We start from the raw sequence: 16792 nt of genomic DNA, 5'->3' as shown, positions 1-16792 counted from the left end.
CATATATTAATATCCAAAAGTGCACTTATTAGCGCAACTGAGTTATTTGCGCATCAAGCGTACATTAAGATCCAATACACAGTGCAACCTCTGCTTCAATCAGTGATCCTATTTATGTTGTTTTTATTTGCCTCTACCCTTACAGTTGCATTCTTTTATTCATGTGAATGCCTTTTGTACCTTGTATTAATACTTAAAAGCCCAATAAAAGCTTTGTGAAATAAAACAAAGGTTTAGAAATATATAATCATTATCAGCTTTTTTATTCCTGTGGAAAAAAAGATTATTATAATGTATTTATAGGCATGTTTTTCTTTTCCTCTGCTTACTTTTTCTCTGCTATGTAGATTCACTTTCTCTATTGGTCCTGATGACCACAGTCACCAAGCTAGAAAGCCATGGGATTAATATATGACTTATGCTTTTTTTTTTTTACTTCCTTAAAAACAAACTCTTGAAATGATTTAATACACTGCTACTGGAAATGCTTATTAGTTTGCTACATTTTGGAAAAATCCCCAAACTGAAATGAACAAAGTTGGCACGTTTCCAGCCTTTTTTAAACATGTTAATTAACGTACCTGCATTTAAATGTTTTATTTTATTAACTGTTTCCAGGGTTCACATAAGCTGAATCTCGGAAAAATAGGATTTTTGTACTCATCGTAAAATGCTTTTCTACGAGTTCATTGACAGACACAGCTCCATATTTTTCAACATAGGGTTATGCTGCCCTCTACAGGAGTAGGACTAGGAAGACAACATAAAAGCTTTGCTATGCCCTGTGGGCCATCCTCAGCTGGCATAACCCCCCTCTCTGCTTAGAGATACTCAGTTTTGTAACAAGCAGTAACAGAAGCCTAAAAAACTCCTTAGAGGGATGGGTGCTGTGTCTGTCAAGGAACTCAGAGAAAAGAATTTTACATTGAGTACAAAAATCCTATTTTCTCTTCCGTTCATTGACAGACACAGCTCCATATTCTTCACCATAGGGACGTCCCAAAGCAGTGCCAAACATGGGGGGTGGGAATAACAAACCCAAGGCTAAACACAAGCCAATCCATGTAATAGTAGCTCAACTAGAACAGGAGCCCAAACTGAAATACACCCTCAAGAGGGAAAAACGGATCCTCTAAATCGCAGCCCGCAAAAACTTTGCAGCCAAAAGAGGTAACCGCAGATGCCAAAACATCCACTTTGTAAAACTTTGAAAAGTACGCTCGACCAAATGGCCGCCATGCACACCTGCGCCACTGAAGCCTGATGACAGAAGGCCCAACAAGCACTAAGTGCCTGAATAGAATGTGCCATCACAGGGAAAGGGGGGAACCCGACCCATAAGCAAAAAAGCCTGGGTCACTGTCTGTCTGATCCATCTGGAAATGGTAGCAGAGGAAGCAGGGAGCTTATTCTGCGGCCTGTCCGTAATCACAAAGAGTGAGTCTGACCCCCAAAGGAACTCAGTGGCTGCCAAATAGCTCGAACATTATCTAGAGTATAAAAGGAAAATACCCTGGGATGACCTGGCCTGGGACACAAGAACGGCAGCACAATGTCCTCATTCAAATTGAAATCAGAGACAACCTTTGAGAGGAACGAAGGCCATGGTCGCAGCACCTCCTTATCCCAGTAAACCACCAGATAGAACAACAAGACAAAACTGCCAACTCCGACACCCTGCGAGCAGAGGTAATAGCCACCAAAAATGCCACCTTTTGTGACAGCGTAAGGAAAGGAATCATCCGCATGTTTTCAAAAGGACGGTTTTTGAAGAACCAGGTTCAAATCCCACGGTGGCAGAATAGAACTTACAGGCCGAGTAAAATGATGAACCCCCTGAAGGTATGTACGCCCCAATGAATGGGAAGCCAAAACCATTTGAAAAAAGACTGCCAAGGCAGACACTTGGCCCTTCACGGTGCTCAAAGCCAGTTTCTGATTCAACCCCATTGAAGAAAGACCAGAATCTGAGCCACTGAAAAGGAACGAGGATGGACTCCTGGAACCTCACACCAGAAAATGTACCCCTTCCACATCCCATGATAAAGCTTTCGAGAAAAATAGATTTTCTCGCCTTCAACATGGTTGGAATCACCGAGCCAGACAAGCACCTGTCCTTCAGCACTTGGCTCTCAACAGCCAGGCCGTCAAAGCCAGCGACTGTAAAACAGGATGGAAGATCAGCCCTTGAGACAACAGATCATTCCTAAGAGGAAGCCTCCAGGAAACGTCGGCAACCAGTCGCAGCATTCCAATGACTGGAATCCCTTTGTTCTCGATCCTGCATAGTCGTGGAAGAAGCTGGAGAAAAGGAAAAAGGGTAAATCAGATGGTTTCGGCTCTATAGAGCCACCAGAGCATCCGTGGCATCTGCCAGAGGATATTGCGACTCGGTCATGAACCTCGGCATCTTTCTGTTGAGCCGGGATGCCAACAGAGCCACCTCAGGGCCTCAGTGCAGACATATCTGATAAAACACGTCCGGATGAAGGGACCATTCCCCCTGGCGCCTGAGGTAATCCACGTGCCAATTTTCCACTACAGAAATGTGCACGGCGGGGAGGGCAAGAACGAATCCCCGACACCTCCAGGGCTGCTAACAGACTCCTTGTGCTGCCCTGGTGATTGACAAAAGCCATGGTCGTGGCGTTATCCGACTGAATCCGCACCTGGAGCCCCCGGGAACTGCTCCGCTCAATGATCCAGGCAAAGCCTGATTGCTCGAAGTTACAAGACATTGACGGGCAATCTGGACTCTTCCAACTTCCAACAGCTCTAGGTCGAGTTCAGCCCCAGGACCCCTCCCCACCCAGACAGGCTGGCATCTGTCGTGACCACTGTCCTATACAAGGAGATAAAGGACTTGCCCTGTATCAAGGTTGGGGAGTAAAGCCAAAAGAGAACACTTTGTCGCCCAATTTAGACAAATCACATTGTCCAGAAACCTGTGACACTTGTGCCATTTGACCAGAATCTCCTTTTGAAAGAGTCCCATGTAGAACTGTGCAAACGGAACCGCCTCGAAGGTGGACACCATCAGGCCCAACACTTGCATACACGCCTGAAGGGGAAGCTACTTGTGGGCTAAAAACAGTTGAATCCAAGAATACAACTTCTGCAACTTTCCCAAAAGGAAGGAACACCCTGGCTACAGCTGAATCTAGCGTCAGCCCCAGATAATCCAAAATCCTTGTCGGGAAACAGGGCAGACCTCTGAAATTCAGAAGCCACCCGATCTCCCACAAAGTCTGGATAGTAATTTCCACATCGGCCGTTAGTGCCGGAGGAGACTCTGCTCGCAAGAGGAGGTTGTCCAGGACCTGGTCGTCCAGGTCCAGACACAGAAATCCCCTGCTGACGCAGCAACGCTAAGACCATGGCCAACACTTTCATGAGGAACCGAGGAGCGGAGGCTGGACCAAAGGGTAACGCCACAAACTGATAATGCTACTTACTCAGAGCGAAGCAGAGGCAACGCTGATGCCGGGTGCAAATAGGAATGTGCAGGTAGGCATCTTTGACATCTAAAAGAAGCCAGGGAAACCCCTTGATGTAGGTTCGCCACCACCGTCCGAAAGGACTTCATGAATTATTGCACCCGCACAAAACGGTTCAGGGCCTTGAGGTCCAGAATCGGATGTACTTGCCCTCCTTCCTGGGAACCATGAAATTACAACAGCCGATCCGGGGGGGCAAGTGCACATTGAAAGGAAAGAACCATTCCGGAGGACAAGAAAAGGAATTCCATCTTGGAACCGGATAAAAACACCTCGTGGATGCACTGGTCGCTGCCCTGGGAGGTCCACAGCCCCAGAACCAGTGAAGACATCCCCCCACCCTAGACATGGATGGGGGCAAACAGTCATGCCGAAGCTTGCTCTCTGATTGCCAGACCAAAGTTGCTAGAAACCTCTTGAAGAGGCTTTGAAGGGCTTGGAACCTTTTTCTAACTAAAAAGGAAGCCCCACACTGCCGGCGAGGCACCTTCCCAGACTGTGGAAGGAAGGTATTCTTATCCCCCGTCCGACTCCGAATAATGTTATCCAGGGTAGCCCCGAACAGGCGCTTGCCCAGAAAAGGCAATTCAGTCAGATCCTTCTTGGAGGTCTGATCTGCAGACCAACACTTAAGCCACAAAATACGCCTAAGCACCACTGCCAAGACAGATAGCTTACAGACTCACGAGAACCACATCCAATGATGCATCGCAGGCAAACTGCAGACCCTGGACCAACCGGTCTGCCAGTTTGCCATAGGCGGGGGCAACCAGTCGCCCCCCCCATGGTCAGATGCCAAAAAGCGTCGACCACCCCATAAGTGTCTGAGACACCCGAGCGGAGGCCAAAACATGCCCCAATAAGGCACCAGCCATAGTAAACATGTAACAGGCCTAAGATATTCTGTCCGCCTGTCAGCCAGATTCCTAAAAGCCTGGGATTCTACCACTGGAAACATGGTTGCCTAAGTTAACCGGGAAATAGGGGAGCCCACCACCGGTGGAAGCGTCTACTTCTTCAGAAGCGACAGGGGTAGGGGTAACCAGACAGCAAAGCGTCTTTGGACCATCAGAGACCCATGTACACAATTGTCAAAATAAGCTGGATAAGACGATCCCATAACCATGCAGGATGGCTTTTGGGTGACAAATGGAACAGACATGTCCGCAGCAGCCTCGGCTGCATCCTCCAACATAAATGGCTCCTGCCATGGGGGGGGGGGAGCTGCCGGCCAGAAGGAAGTTATTCACTTTAGGGCCATCACAGAGGACAAGGGGGCACTCTTATGGAAAGGTTTCTTTGCAGTAAGAGCTGTGAAAATGTGAAATAGACTCCCTCCAGAGGTGGTTCTGGCCAGCTCACTAGATTGCTTTAAAAAATGCCTGGATTCTTTCCTAGGTGTACATAATATAACTGGGTGCTAATATTTATAGGTAAAGTTGATCCAGGGAATATCCAATTCCCCTGCTGTAGCCAATTGGATCATGCTTTGCTGGGGTTTTTTGTCTTCCTCTGGATCAACTGCGGGTATAGGATTGTGTATATGGGATTGTATGGTTGTGTTTTCTTTACTGTTTTTTGTTTTTTATTGGTTGAGCCGGATGAACTTGTGTCTTCTTTCAACCTTACTAACTATTTAACTATGTACACTGCTACTCAGGCCGAGAACCGGTCGTATGTGACCAGATGTTTAACTCGCGGGCACGCGCGGAGCGACGGTCTGCACACGCTCGCTGGCCGCGCCGAGGGGACCACTGGCACTACAATAGTCCTGCCCATCGCTCAGCCCAGCAGTTGCTAGAAGACCTTCACAGAAAAAAATCCAAAAACAAACAGCAAAAAAATAACGAACAGGGCCCTCTAGCTCCTCCTGTATTGAATTGTATTGTAACTGTATTGTCTTCCCTCACATTGTAAAGCACTGCGCAAACTGTTGGTGCTATATAAATTCTATATAATAATAGACAGCCACCCACATCCACAGGCCCTGTACCTGCCAGCCAGCTACAGGCACTGTACAAGCGAGTCAGCCACCCACAGGCCCTGTACCAGCCAGGCAGCCACCCACAGGCCCTGTACCAGCCAGCCACAGGCACTGTACCAGTCAGCCACCCACAGGCCCTGTACCAGCCAGCCACCCACAGCCCCTGTGCCAGCCACCCACCCACCCACCACAGGGTGCCAGCCAGCCAGCCACCCACCACAGGGTGCCAGCCAGCCAGCCACCCACCACAGGGTGCCAGCCAGCCAGCCACCCACCACAGGGTGCCAGCCAGCCAGCCATCCACCACAGGGTGCCAGACAGCCAGCCACCCACCCACCACAGGGTGCCAGACAGCCAGCCACCCACCACAGGGTGCCAGCAAGGCAGCCATTAAGCATTAAACAAAAATTAACATGTTCAATACCAGATTTGTGTCAAAAATTGTCTTTAGTTTTCAAAACTTTAAATGTACAAAATATTGGCCCATATCGGCCGATACCGATACGTTGTGACCAAAATATTGAAACTCCTTCTCTCAGCATATCTGTAGTTCAGAAGGCAGGCTATGTGAAATATGTGACACAGCAGTGCCTAACCACAGAACACAGTAATACATGTGAAAGAATTCAGGGATGTAAATACTCGGATTTCAATGTGGAAATTAATATACGATTTTAAATGTTGCTCATAGATAGGCTACAAAGTGCATTTGCCTCCAGGTTTCAAATTTCTACTGTGTAGACCAATACTGTACTGTGTGGATCGGACATTGTGACATTGTAATATCAGAGAATTTATTTTAGGGAAGAACAGGAAGAAAAAGAAAGCAAAACTTTAATTTAATGTGCTCATAGTATGGACTACCAGAATCACATTGTGTGGTCTCTAATCTCACAGACATTCCAGATGTTCTTCTGGATTCTATGAAGATAGGCTAAAAACAAGAGAGAAGGAGTCCCAGAAAATGTCAAATTAATATCCAAACCCCTATGAAAGTCCTGTATAAAAAGATCTGCTTCACACTTTGTACACAGCTAGCCTGTTTATCATTGGCCATACCTAAAAATGAAAAGTTGTCCACACAGATATTTACCTGCCATGTATTAAACATTTTTATACAAGTCATTTCACTACTCACCCCAGAAGAAGCTCAGGAGAACGATACCACCGCGTGGCCACATACTCTGTGTAATTTGCATTACTGCCTTCAGATAAATTCCGGGCAAAACCTGATAATATAAAACACTATACTTAGCAAAAACATTTTTGTATTTCTTTATTACAGGTACTTATATAGTACCAACAATTTATAAAGCACTTTACATGAATTGTACATTTAGATTTGTTTCTGCCCTCAAAGAGCTTTTAATCTATGGTCCATATTTCACAGGAATACCGGCACATGCCGAGGTCAATTTAGACAAGGACAATAAAAGCAGATATTCCCCAATAAATAGAAAGTGCTTCTTGCTTTTTCCTCTTCTGCTTTGCTACCTAAACAGCAGCTTTTGCTTTTACGCTTTTTTCAGGAAAAGGGTTTGGTCCTGCCTCCAAAACATGTCATTCATCTAAGCCAGGAATCTCCAAACTAGGGCCCTCCAGCTGTTGAACTACACATCCCATGAGGCTTTGTAAAACTAACTTTCGCAGGCATGACTAGGCATGAAGGGAATTGTAGTTCCTGAAAAACTGTAGGTCCGTAGTTTGGAGACCCATGATCTAAGCGAATGACGTGTATTTTTCCCACTGTGCCTCCCAGGATATGTGCATCACATATCCCAGGAGTTCCTATTACCCACATAACTAAAAATGCCCATAGACATATACCATGAGACCTTACTGTTTCATTTACAAAGGGGAAGGGGGGGCCTAGTGGGGGGTCATCTGGAGGCCCGCACGCTGAACTCAGCCTAGTGAACCTCTTGTGACGATAGAAACAGCATAGCAGGGCAAGACCGAGTGGTGGAAGGGAATGAGAGGATCTCCGCGGGACAACGCTAGATCCACTGGATGGATGAGTATCTGAAACATGAAGTAAGCAGGGGTAAAATGAAAACAAACAGGGGGGTTGGGTGCAAATTAGCTTTAACATAACAGCATGTATTTGGGATGTGGGAGAAAACCACAGTACATGAAGAAATCCATGCAAACACAGGCAGAACATGCAAACTCCATGTTGGTAGTGTCCTGGTTGGGATTCCAGCTGATGACCCTAGTGTTGCAGCTTGCTAAAAACTCTATGGATATGTATCTTACACATGAGGAATCCTCATTAAGGTTAAAACCAGACTTGCAAAAAATGAGCGATCCTAATGTTGCCGAGAATTTACCAGTGGCTAGCTCGCTTTGGAGGACACATGCAGGCGGTGAAACACTCACCTGCTTGCATATGCTGCTCTTTTACTGGCTTGATAAGCTAGTCATCTCTTTTTTGCCTGTGATTTACAGTTTCCCACATTTTTGGCAGCAAAGGAAGGATGCTTAATTTCTGAATCTGGACAGTGAATGTTCTTACATGTCTTATGATCCTGTAGCTCATTCTGGCTTGCAACAGGATCATAAAGTAGGACATTTGTTTGAGACAGAAAGGAAAACATGTTTCGGATGAGTTTTTTTAAACAGGGTAATAACAAATAGTACTGAGAAAAATGTACTGCAGTAGTAAAGCTTGTCAGTACATGTGATACACTGTAATCGAATGGATGGAACTGGACACAGCAAACAGAACTTAGGGAAAATTTCTCAGTATGTTTAAGCTTCAATCCCAAATTTCACCAGCAGGTGGCATTGTAATCAAAATCACTTTTTCTGGGATCAGTAAATTTTAGAAGCCTATTAAGGGTATCCCCTTCATATTATTTCTCATTCATGTAAGAGACGGAAAGTGGATTTCTTTTTAACCACTTAAGCCCCGGAAGATTTTACCCCCTTCCTGACCAGGGCCTATTTTGCGATTCGGCACTGCGTGACTTTAACGGATAATTGCGCGGTCGTGCGATGCTGTACCTAAACAAATTTGATGTCCTTTTTTTACCATAAACAGTGCTTTCTTTTGGTGGTATTTGATCACCTGTGCGATTTTTTGATCACGCGCTATAAAAAAAAATAGCATCAATTTTGCAAAAATAACAATATTTTTCACATTTTTTTATATCAAATTCCCCCAAAAAAATGTAAAAATCAAAATTTTTTAACATTTTTGGCCAATTGTTTTATGCTACCTATGTTTGGTTAAAAAAAAAATCGCAAAAAGTGTATTTTGATTGGTTTGCGCAAAAGTTATTGCGTTTACTAACTAAGGGAAAGATTTTTGTCATTTTTGTTGTTTTTTTTTTTAACGAGTAATGGCGGCGATCTGCGATTTTTTTGCGGGACTGCGACATTGCGGCGGACAGATCGGACCCTTGACTGACATTTTTGACACTTTTGGGGTTACCAGTGACATTTCTACAGTAATCAGTGCTATACATATGCACTGTTACTGTAAAAATGACGCTGGCAGGGAAGGAGTTAACTTTATTTGAGAGGGAGGGGTTAAGTGTGTCCCTAGGGGCGTGCTTCTAACTGTGATTGGATGTGGCTACTGGTGTAAGAACAGATATCAACGGTCCAACATAGCAGGACCGTGTGATCTCCATTCTTACACAGGGGAGAATGACAGGCAGCTGTGTTTACATTAGCCGCCTGCCTTTCTCCCACTCTAACGGACAATCGCGAGTGCCCGGCGTTGTCACCCTAGGCTGCTCTCCTGATTATAGTACACCTACCACTCCCTTCATTTCCATTACATAGGGAGGAGGGGTAGTACAGTTAACATAAGATAGCTTGGAAAGCATTAATTGAGATTTTTATTCAGTGCACGGGATGTTGCAATGACATTGGATTTCTATCAGGATCAACAGGTATTTTCTTTACTTTCAGAGAATGGTTAAAGCCCTGTACACATTATGAGAAAATCGGGCAAACAATCAGCCAGTTTTCCTCGATGTTTCACAGCAAGTCGGAACCGAGGATAAAAATTATGTACGAAAATTCTCATACGACAAAGGCGCAGTCTTTCGTATCTGATATTTCTTGTACGAAAATCGTATGAAAACGGTACAAATTAAACAAAAATCATTCATACTGTTCCCGTACAAGAAAATTTTTGACATTTATCCCAATTTTCGTTCAGAAGGTCAGAATCTGCAGTTGAAAATCGTACGATCGTGCCGCAGATGAAAATGTTCGCTCGAGTTTCTTATAGTGTGTACAGGTCATTAGCCTATATTTAAACTAAGAGTAAGGTTAGCTACAATATATTGGTTTTATGTTCTTGACTTTTAATATTCTGTAAGGTACTTACACTAGCTGCATTTAAAAATATATCTAATTATTTTTTTTAATGAATACACTACTGAATTAATTGGTATTTTTTATGTCTGTCTGGAGTTCAGCATTAATATCTAGAAAATCGATTTGCTCTGAAAATTCAATCTCAGTTTAATGGGACTTTCCAGACTGTTCTAGGCAGCATGCCAAATCAAAGACTATCAAGATCACCATGCCAAATAAGAAGAAATTCATACCGTACTTGTCAAAGAGATCTGATTTATTAGAAGATTTAAAGCAATAAATGAAAGTGAAAGCTGGTACAAAATTTAAACCCAAAGATGGGAATTATAAGGCTTTGAAAATGTGTACTACAACTGCTGTAGATAACATGAGAAGTCAAATGTAATGAAGAGTAAAAGCAAAGCGTGCTTGTTTCTTTAACGGCTAACTAGGAATGCTGTGCCTTATTTAATTGTATTATTAGTTATGTAGCTCACATACAAGGGAATTCATAAAGAGTGTCTACGACAATCTTCAGAATTCCATTATGCCTCCGTTCAACAATTGTCGGTGCGAGCGACAGATTTATGTACCTGTTGTACACAGGTACATGAATTTGTGACATAGGTGTATGGAAGCGCACAGAGACAAATGGACAGGCACTCATACAGCCGGTCCAAATGACCTCCCATTTCGTCATCTACTAACGGGAGGTCTTTATTTTTTATTTTGGCGCAGTAATAGCATCTTGCTAACGTATTGGTAACAGTGGCGCCATTAGGAACTACTTGAATTTCCCACAACTTCAGTAAAGCTACTGAAAAGGGCAGCAAGTAATTCTGAATTTGCCACAGGATCTTTTAAAGAGCCATACCACCTGAAAAGTATGGAAAATTCTTTATTCCCCTTGATAGTTTTTTTTAGAGTACTTTCATGCAGTCTTTCTCAACTTTCTTAACATGGAGGAACCCATGAAACAACTTTGCGTTCCCACGGAACCCCTGCTGGGAGAACACAGTGATTACTGCTAGCGGCTATAGCCTCTGGCAATAATCACATTCTAAAAAGCCAACATGCTGATTGATGGATCGCCTTAAGTACAACCAGCCTGCCCACACATTACACAGAGGAAGTTGGAATACATAAAGAGCGAAGATTCTGTAAGTAGAAAACATATTCACAACACACTATAAAGAAAATCAACACTTTACTGCTGTTCCTATGAGCAGGGAACCCTAAGCAGAAATAATTACAGTAGCTGGAAACCACAAACTACAGTTAAATGTTGGCCTATTCTTTCTTGCTGGATGCATTCCCTGACTTTCCAACAAACTGAAATGTTTTTGCCATCTGAAGTCTGGGCTGATTGTGCACACAGTTATAGTAAAATGCAAAAATACCATCAACAGTCAAGTATATTATTTTCTTAACATTTGACTAGAGGATCATTGAACAAAAAAAGGGGGGAAAAGGGAGAAGGTAAGGGTCATACCCCGGATCACCACTAATAATTACCCTAAAATAGTAGGGGAGCTGAGGACACCTCAGCTAGTTTTGCTATCACAGCAGCAGCTGTGCAGTCTCCAACCAAAGAATGTAAATAGAAAAAAAGGGGGGGGGGTGATATTTTGAACCCCAGAAAGTAAAGTTGATCTGTGCACACACGGAGCATATAAAACTTGCCTTTATTGAAATTAATGAAATAAAACAGAATCATCCCAGATTGCACACTTGACACAAACAATTAAAAAGAAGACAACGTTGTCTTGTAGAACTTGGGGGGAGAGATCAGCAGCTGCTCACACATAACCCACCAACATGCAGACAGCATACACCAATTAGAATAGACTGATTCCTGATAGTGGAACGGGGATTAAATTGTAAGTCCGTTGGTAGTACTTGAAACTCGATGGGATAGTCAATTACCGAGCATTGCGGTTGCGCAGTCAATGGGAAGAGGAAGGATTGCTTAACACAGAGGCCATATAGTATCTGAAGCGCAAATAGGGTACTGAAAGTCAGGTGAAATTGCTCCACATTGTTACTAATAGTGTTCCGTCTGTGGCTGTATGAAAGCCAATTAGCTAATCCTTAGCCAACAAGGCTGGTGAGGTAAATCGATAAATTGTCCGTTTGCAGCTCCGACCACCCACTACTTCAGTACATCCTAAAGTGAGGAGTCAGTCACCAACAGGTAGTAAAACACTTGTATTGCAGTGAGAGTTAAGCTCTGAAGTTGCGACACATAATACACAGTTATGCGGGTCCAGGGCTTAGGTGATTCACTTGATCTTTGTGCCAGTATTGACAAGGAAATTACAAAACAGAGAACCAATAAGACAGTTCTAATCCCATAATATTGAAGAGGCACACAAGTATTCATTCACCGCTCTGGAGACCCACCAAAGTAGCAATAGCCATAGTACAGTCCCAGTCAGAGATGACGGGGGGATAAATTATTTCATTAATTTCAATAAAGGCTAGTTTTATATGCTCCGTGTGTCCACAGATCAACCTTACTTTCTGTGATTCTGGGGTTCCAGATACCCCCCCCCCTTTTTTTTCTAGAGGATCATTAAGCCTTGTTTTGTTTTTGTTTTTTAATTAATACAATCTATAAAAATCCATCCATAAAATTAACCCGTAGTTTGCTCCTGTTAGGCAAAGTAACAGGTCTACTTTGCAGAAGGCACATTAAGCAACTTTTACCCATCTCCAACACCTTGAGAAAAATCATACCTTACATAAGGCTAGTCATGCTCCCCTGGCTCCAATGTAACAACACTCAATACACCTGCTTAGTCACCCAGCACTGCACTGTGGCGAGGCAGAGCTTGTGTTACATGTTACTCCATACCCAGAAGCAGCAGGTCATTCTAAGTGCTCTGGTGGCATATTGGAATGGTGCAATTGTGCAGGAAAGGTGAGCAAAGGCTGCTTAGAGTGCCCGGTTCACAAAACAATGTGGTGTAGGAAAGCCATGTTCCTTATTATGCATCATTTACATCTTTTAAAAAATAGCCCTATATTTCAGTGGTCCTTCCAAGGTGTTGAATTCTGACATACAAACCAAACTATTAGGATAAAACAGAGTTGGCTAATTATATATTGCAAGCATTAAAGTGTTTTTTAGTTGCAGCAAAAAATGCTTATTATTCTTACCAAAATCACTTACCAAAATCACAGAGCTTTAAGACATCATTGTAGCTAATTAGGAGGTTTTCAGGTTTAATATCTAAAAAAAAGAAATGTTATAGTTCAGAAGTCATAAATAGTTACATATCAAAAACATAGGAGAAGGTGCTGCCCCGATAAATGACTTAAGATGTACTAAATAAACACAGTAAACAAAGTATATGGCAATGAAGCCTAGCAGCTGCCCAACACCCTTAGATGAACCAAAAAACAGAAAGACACTTAGTATATACTAAAAAAATAATCAGCATAATCATGTCACTTAACCCTTGAGTGATTTCCCATATGGAAGAAAAATGTATTTCCAATATATTTAGGGAAAAATTATTTTGAAATATATTGAATATGGCCAAAATTGTAGCATTTCAAATATATTTCCAATATATTTGGGATAAAAATGTAAGAAATAGATTGAATAAGGCCAAAATTGTAGCATTTCAAATAGATTTCCAATATATTTGGGAAAAATAAAAAATGTTTTTTTAAAATATATTTTTCTTCCATGTGGGTTGGTGCTCTAGTGCTGGTTATTTTTTTTAGTACATATTAAGCGCCCTTCTTACTGTTTTTTGGTACATGTTTACATACGTATGCATTTACAAACAGGCAAAATTAGTTATTAACAGCTTAGCAGCTGTATGAGAAATACTGCTAAAAAAAATACTTATACAGACAAAATTATTCCACTTTGATATTCAGTCCTTGATGTTTAGGTGTATGAACACATTACGCTGATGTGAGATAACTATTGGCACAACATTCCCTAATGAGCATGTAGAATAGCCCCCTCTAAGTGGACTATTGAAATAAATAGCATATGTCAAGTGCAGCAGGAAAAAAAACTCCACAAACATGCTTTAAAAAAATAGTTATATATTTATAAAGTAGAACTAATGGCTGTTACTTTATTCTACCCCCCTGGCTAATTCCTTGTGCTGAAAATTAATTTATGGTTCAAACAAGGTGGGAAGAAGCCAGCTAAGAAGTTCATGTCAAAGGCTGCCCTTTCACTCATGTGGTATCAGCTCCATCTTCAGTGCATAGAAGATCTTGTAAAAAAGATCCAACCATTCACATTAGTATGGAGATGAAATGGCTGACAGGGGGATCGGTTAAGCGTGGGGGGTTGGGGAATTATGTAATTAAGTTTAATTCTAGTTCAATTATTCATACATTCTCAAGTTTTCTTTTCGAAACACGCTACTCGTGCACTATAATGATTTCACAACATTGATAGAAATCAATTTAAAAATCAATTCCAGGTATGGATATTTTTACATAGTTCCATTGATCCAGCTTGGACCAATGTACTGTAGCAATGCATATACCCTATTTGGTCAATCCCATTGGAAGCTGGAAATCCCTCTGGTAGGCACTTCTACTACAGTCATCTCCACTAACTTCTGGGTCCTGTGCCAAGTGGCTGCCCGGCTTCTTACTAAACACAAGAGGTCGCTCTCTTGATACAGGCACCATTTAGACAACACTGCATTTTGTCAATGAATGCAAAGTGTTTTCTGATTAGACAAGATTGAGATTGTGAAGTCACCGTGGCCCCCTCTACCTCTGCCAATCAGAGAACACTTTTCTTTCACTGAGAAATTGCAAAGAGTCCTCTGAATGGCTCCCATGCCTAGCGAATGACACCCTGTGATCACTAAGCAGCAGGACAGCTTGACATGGACCGTGGAAGCTAGTGGAGATTTCTATAGAAGCGTGTCTACAACAGTGATTTCCAGTTTTCAGGGGGATTGGGCAGGTATGGTATATGCATAGTTACATTGGTCCAAGCTGGCCCAACTTAAATGTAAAAATATCCATACCTATAATTCAGCTTTAGTCTGTCATAACAAATAAGACGCACTTAATATGGTTTCAGCATTACAAGCGTAAAGTAAGCGTAAAGAGATATTGAGAAAAGAAAACTGCACTTTTTTCAATGATACTACTTAACACAATGTCAGATATGCATAGATGTACATCTGTTCACATAAGCATGTTTATGCAAGTACCGGCATATATCCGCATACAGCCTCGCACAGCCATTATTGTCTCCTATTATTTCTATGGGGCTGTGGCTCTTGGGTGGGAAAATATGCCTGAATTTTATATTCTACAGCGCCATGTGCCGGTGTGCATAAGGCCTAATATTGTCTTGGTAAAGAATGAATAAAAGCACGATCCCAGAATGAATTCAAGATATTTTGTTCCCAAAGTATCAAGCAGTGTTTTGGTTTCAAAAGACCTAAAGTGAGTCAAACACTGCCTTAATAGTTGATATTGTTTCTTGAAAATGAAGTTTAAGTTTATTTTCTTTTAATTTTTGTACAGCTTTTTGTGGCCATACATGCTTCGATTTTATGTATCTGATCAATGCAGAATTCGATCAAAACCATCAAATCTATAAACAATGAAATAACCATCACTTCTTTTCCAATTGATTTAGACACATTTTTTAAAAAAAATTTTTTCATGCTTTTTGCAGAAACGCAGGACGTTTCTTTAACATGGGTTCCTGTGGAACACATTCACATCAATGCATTTTTGTGCATCTGCATTTTTGGAAAGGGTTAGGGACTTTTTTAAATGCAACACACTGCTTTTTTTGCCTTTTTGGTTCAATGGACTTCAATAGAGATGCTACAGAAAAGCATGTAGTGCATTTTTAGCACATTTTCAATGGGCCGGAAGTACCATTGCGTCTCCACGATCCGGCTTGGCTTTTTCTTACTGCAACGTAAGTGTGACTTTATTTAATAAATGACTTATCAAAAATACTACACTATGAGCCTCCCTACTTCTCCCATGGTTTTTTGCTGAGACCACACCACCAACAAGGTTTAGAAGTGGAATTTAGAGGGATCCCACACAGCCCCCATACCGCACTCTCTACCGAGGGAATACAGCGGAGCTCCCCAGAAGACATCCCAACCCTAGAGGAAGGCGCCCCGATGTTATCGTGGTACGTAGAGGGAGCTCCGGGAGCTGTTTAAAGGGGACCACTTACCTACACTAGACCCCAAGGGGTCATCTGGGTAAGTGGGCTGTTATTACGGTAAAGAACCCCCCACTCAAGCCTACACGTGGATGTTTTTTGGCCACTAAACTATTGTTTGTTTGACCACAATCGAGCACAAGAGCACTTTTTTGAAAAACTGTCACCATATATATTTTTACAAGAATTTTTCATACAGTTTTTTGTATATGCACTTAGGATGTGTTTATAATATTCACATAGTGCACAGTCACTTTACCTTTATGCCATATGAGCACTATTGGTGTCTAATTTATTTATTGAATTCATTTATTTATTAATTCATTTAATTAATATATACAGTGTTATATAATTATTTTGGGGAAGTATTTTTATGCACTAGCACTTGAGCGCAGTCTTTATACCCTTTTTAACAAGCTAGCTAAACATTGGTGTGAATGGAGCATATCAATCGAATGGGTTGTCAACTATAGATCAATCATTCCTATTGGAAGGGATCGACTGAAAAACAAATCAACCATTTATAGAAGCGTGGATGATTACCCTCAGTCAGTTTACCTGCCAGTAATGAAGTATGTCCCACAATGTGCAGCCAGCTGTGAGATTCACAATTTTGTTCTACAGACCATTGTCAGTGAAAGACAAAGTGAAAGGAAATCTATACTTTTTTTTAGTCACCCCCCCACACAACAGGAATTGAGTGGAAATATAGCAATGTAGAGATCTGTTTTTGTGACGATGGTATACAAAGGTATTTTCCTTAATTTGGAGGGATTTCCGCTCATTTCCTGCTGTGGTTGAAGGACT

General features: G+C 42.1%; 1 protein-coding gene across 4 annotated transcripts in view; it reads right to left on the bottom strand.

Annotated features, from left to right (window-relative positions):
- Positions 1 to 16792, bottom strand: part of CDKL5 (cyclin dependent kinase like 5) — a 543213-nt gene that overhangs the window by 115393 nt on the left and 411028 nt on the right. For all 4 annotated transcript variants that reach the window (XM_082245786.1, XM_082245789.1, XM_082245787.1 and 1 more), the window contains exons 8-9: positions 12971 to 13030; positions 6620 to 6710 (exon numbers count right to left, since the gene is read on the bottom strand). In XM_082245786.1, the coding sequence (XP_082101912.1) occupies positions 6620 to 6710; positions 12971 to 13030 (151 nt within the window). The remainder of the gene's footprint in view (positions 1 to 6619; positions 6711 to 12970; positions 13031 to 16792) is intronic.

Source organism: Pelophylax lessonae (genome assembly GCF_965119305.1).
Source record: "Pelophylax lessonae genome assembly, chromosome: 2".
Lineage (NCBI taxonomy): Eukaryota > Metazoa > Chordata > Amphibia > Anura > Ranidae > Pelophylax > Pelophylax lessonae.
Note: the sequence above shows the minus strand (reverse complement) of the source record. Positions and strands in the feature narration are given on the sequence as shown.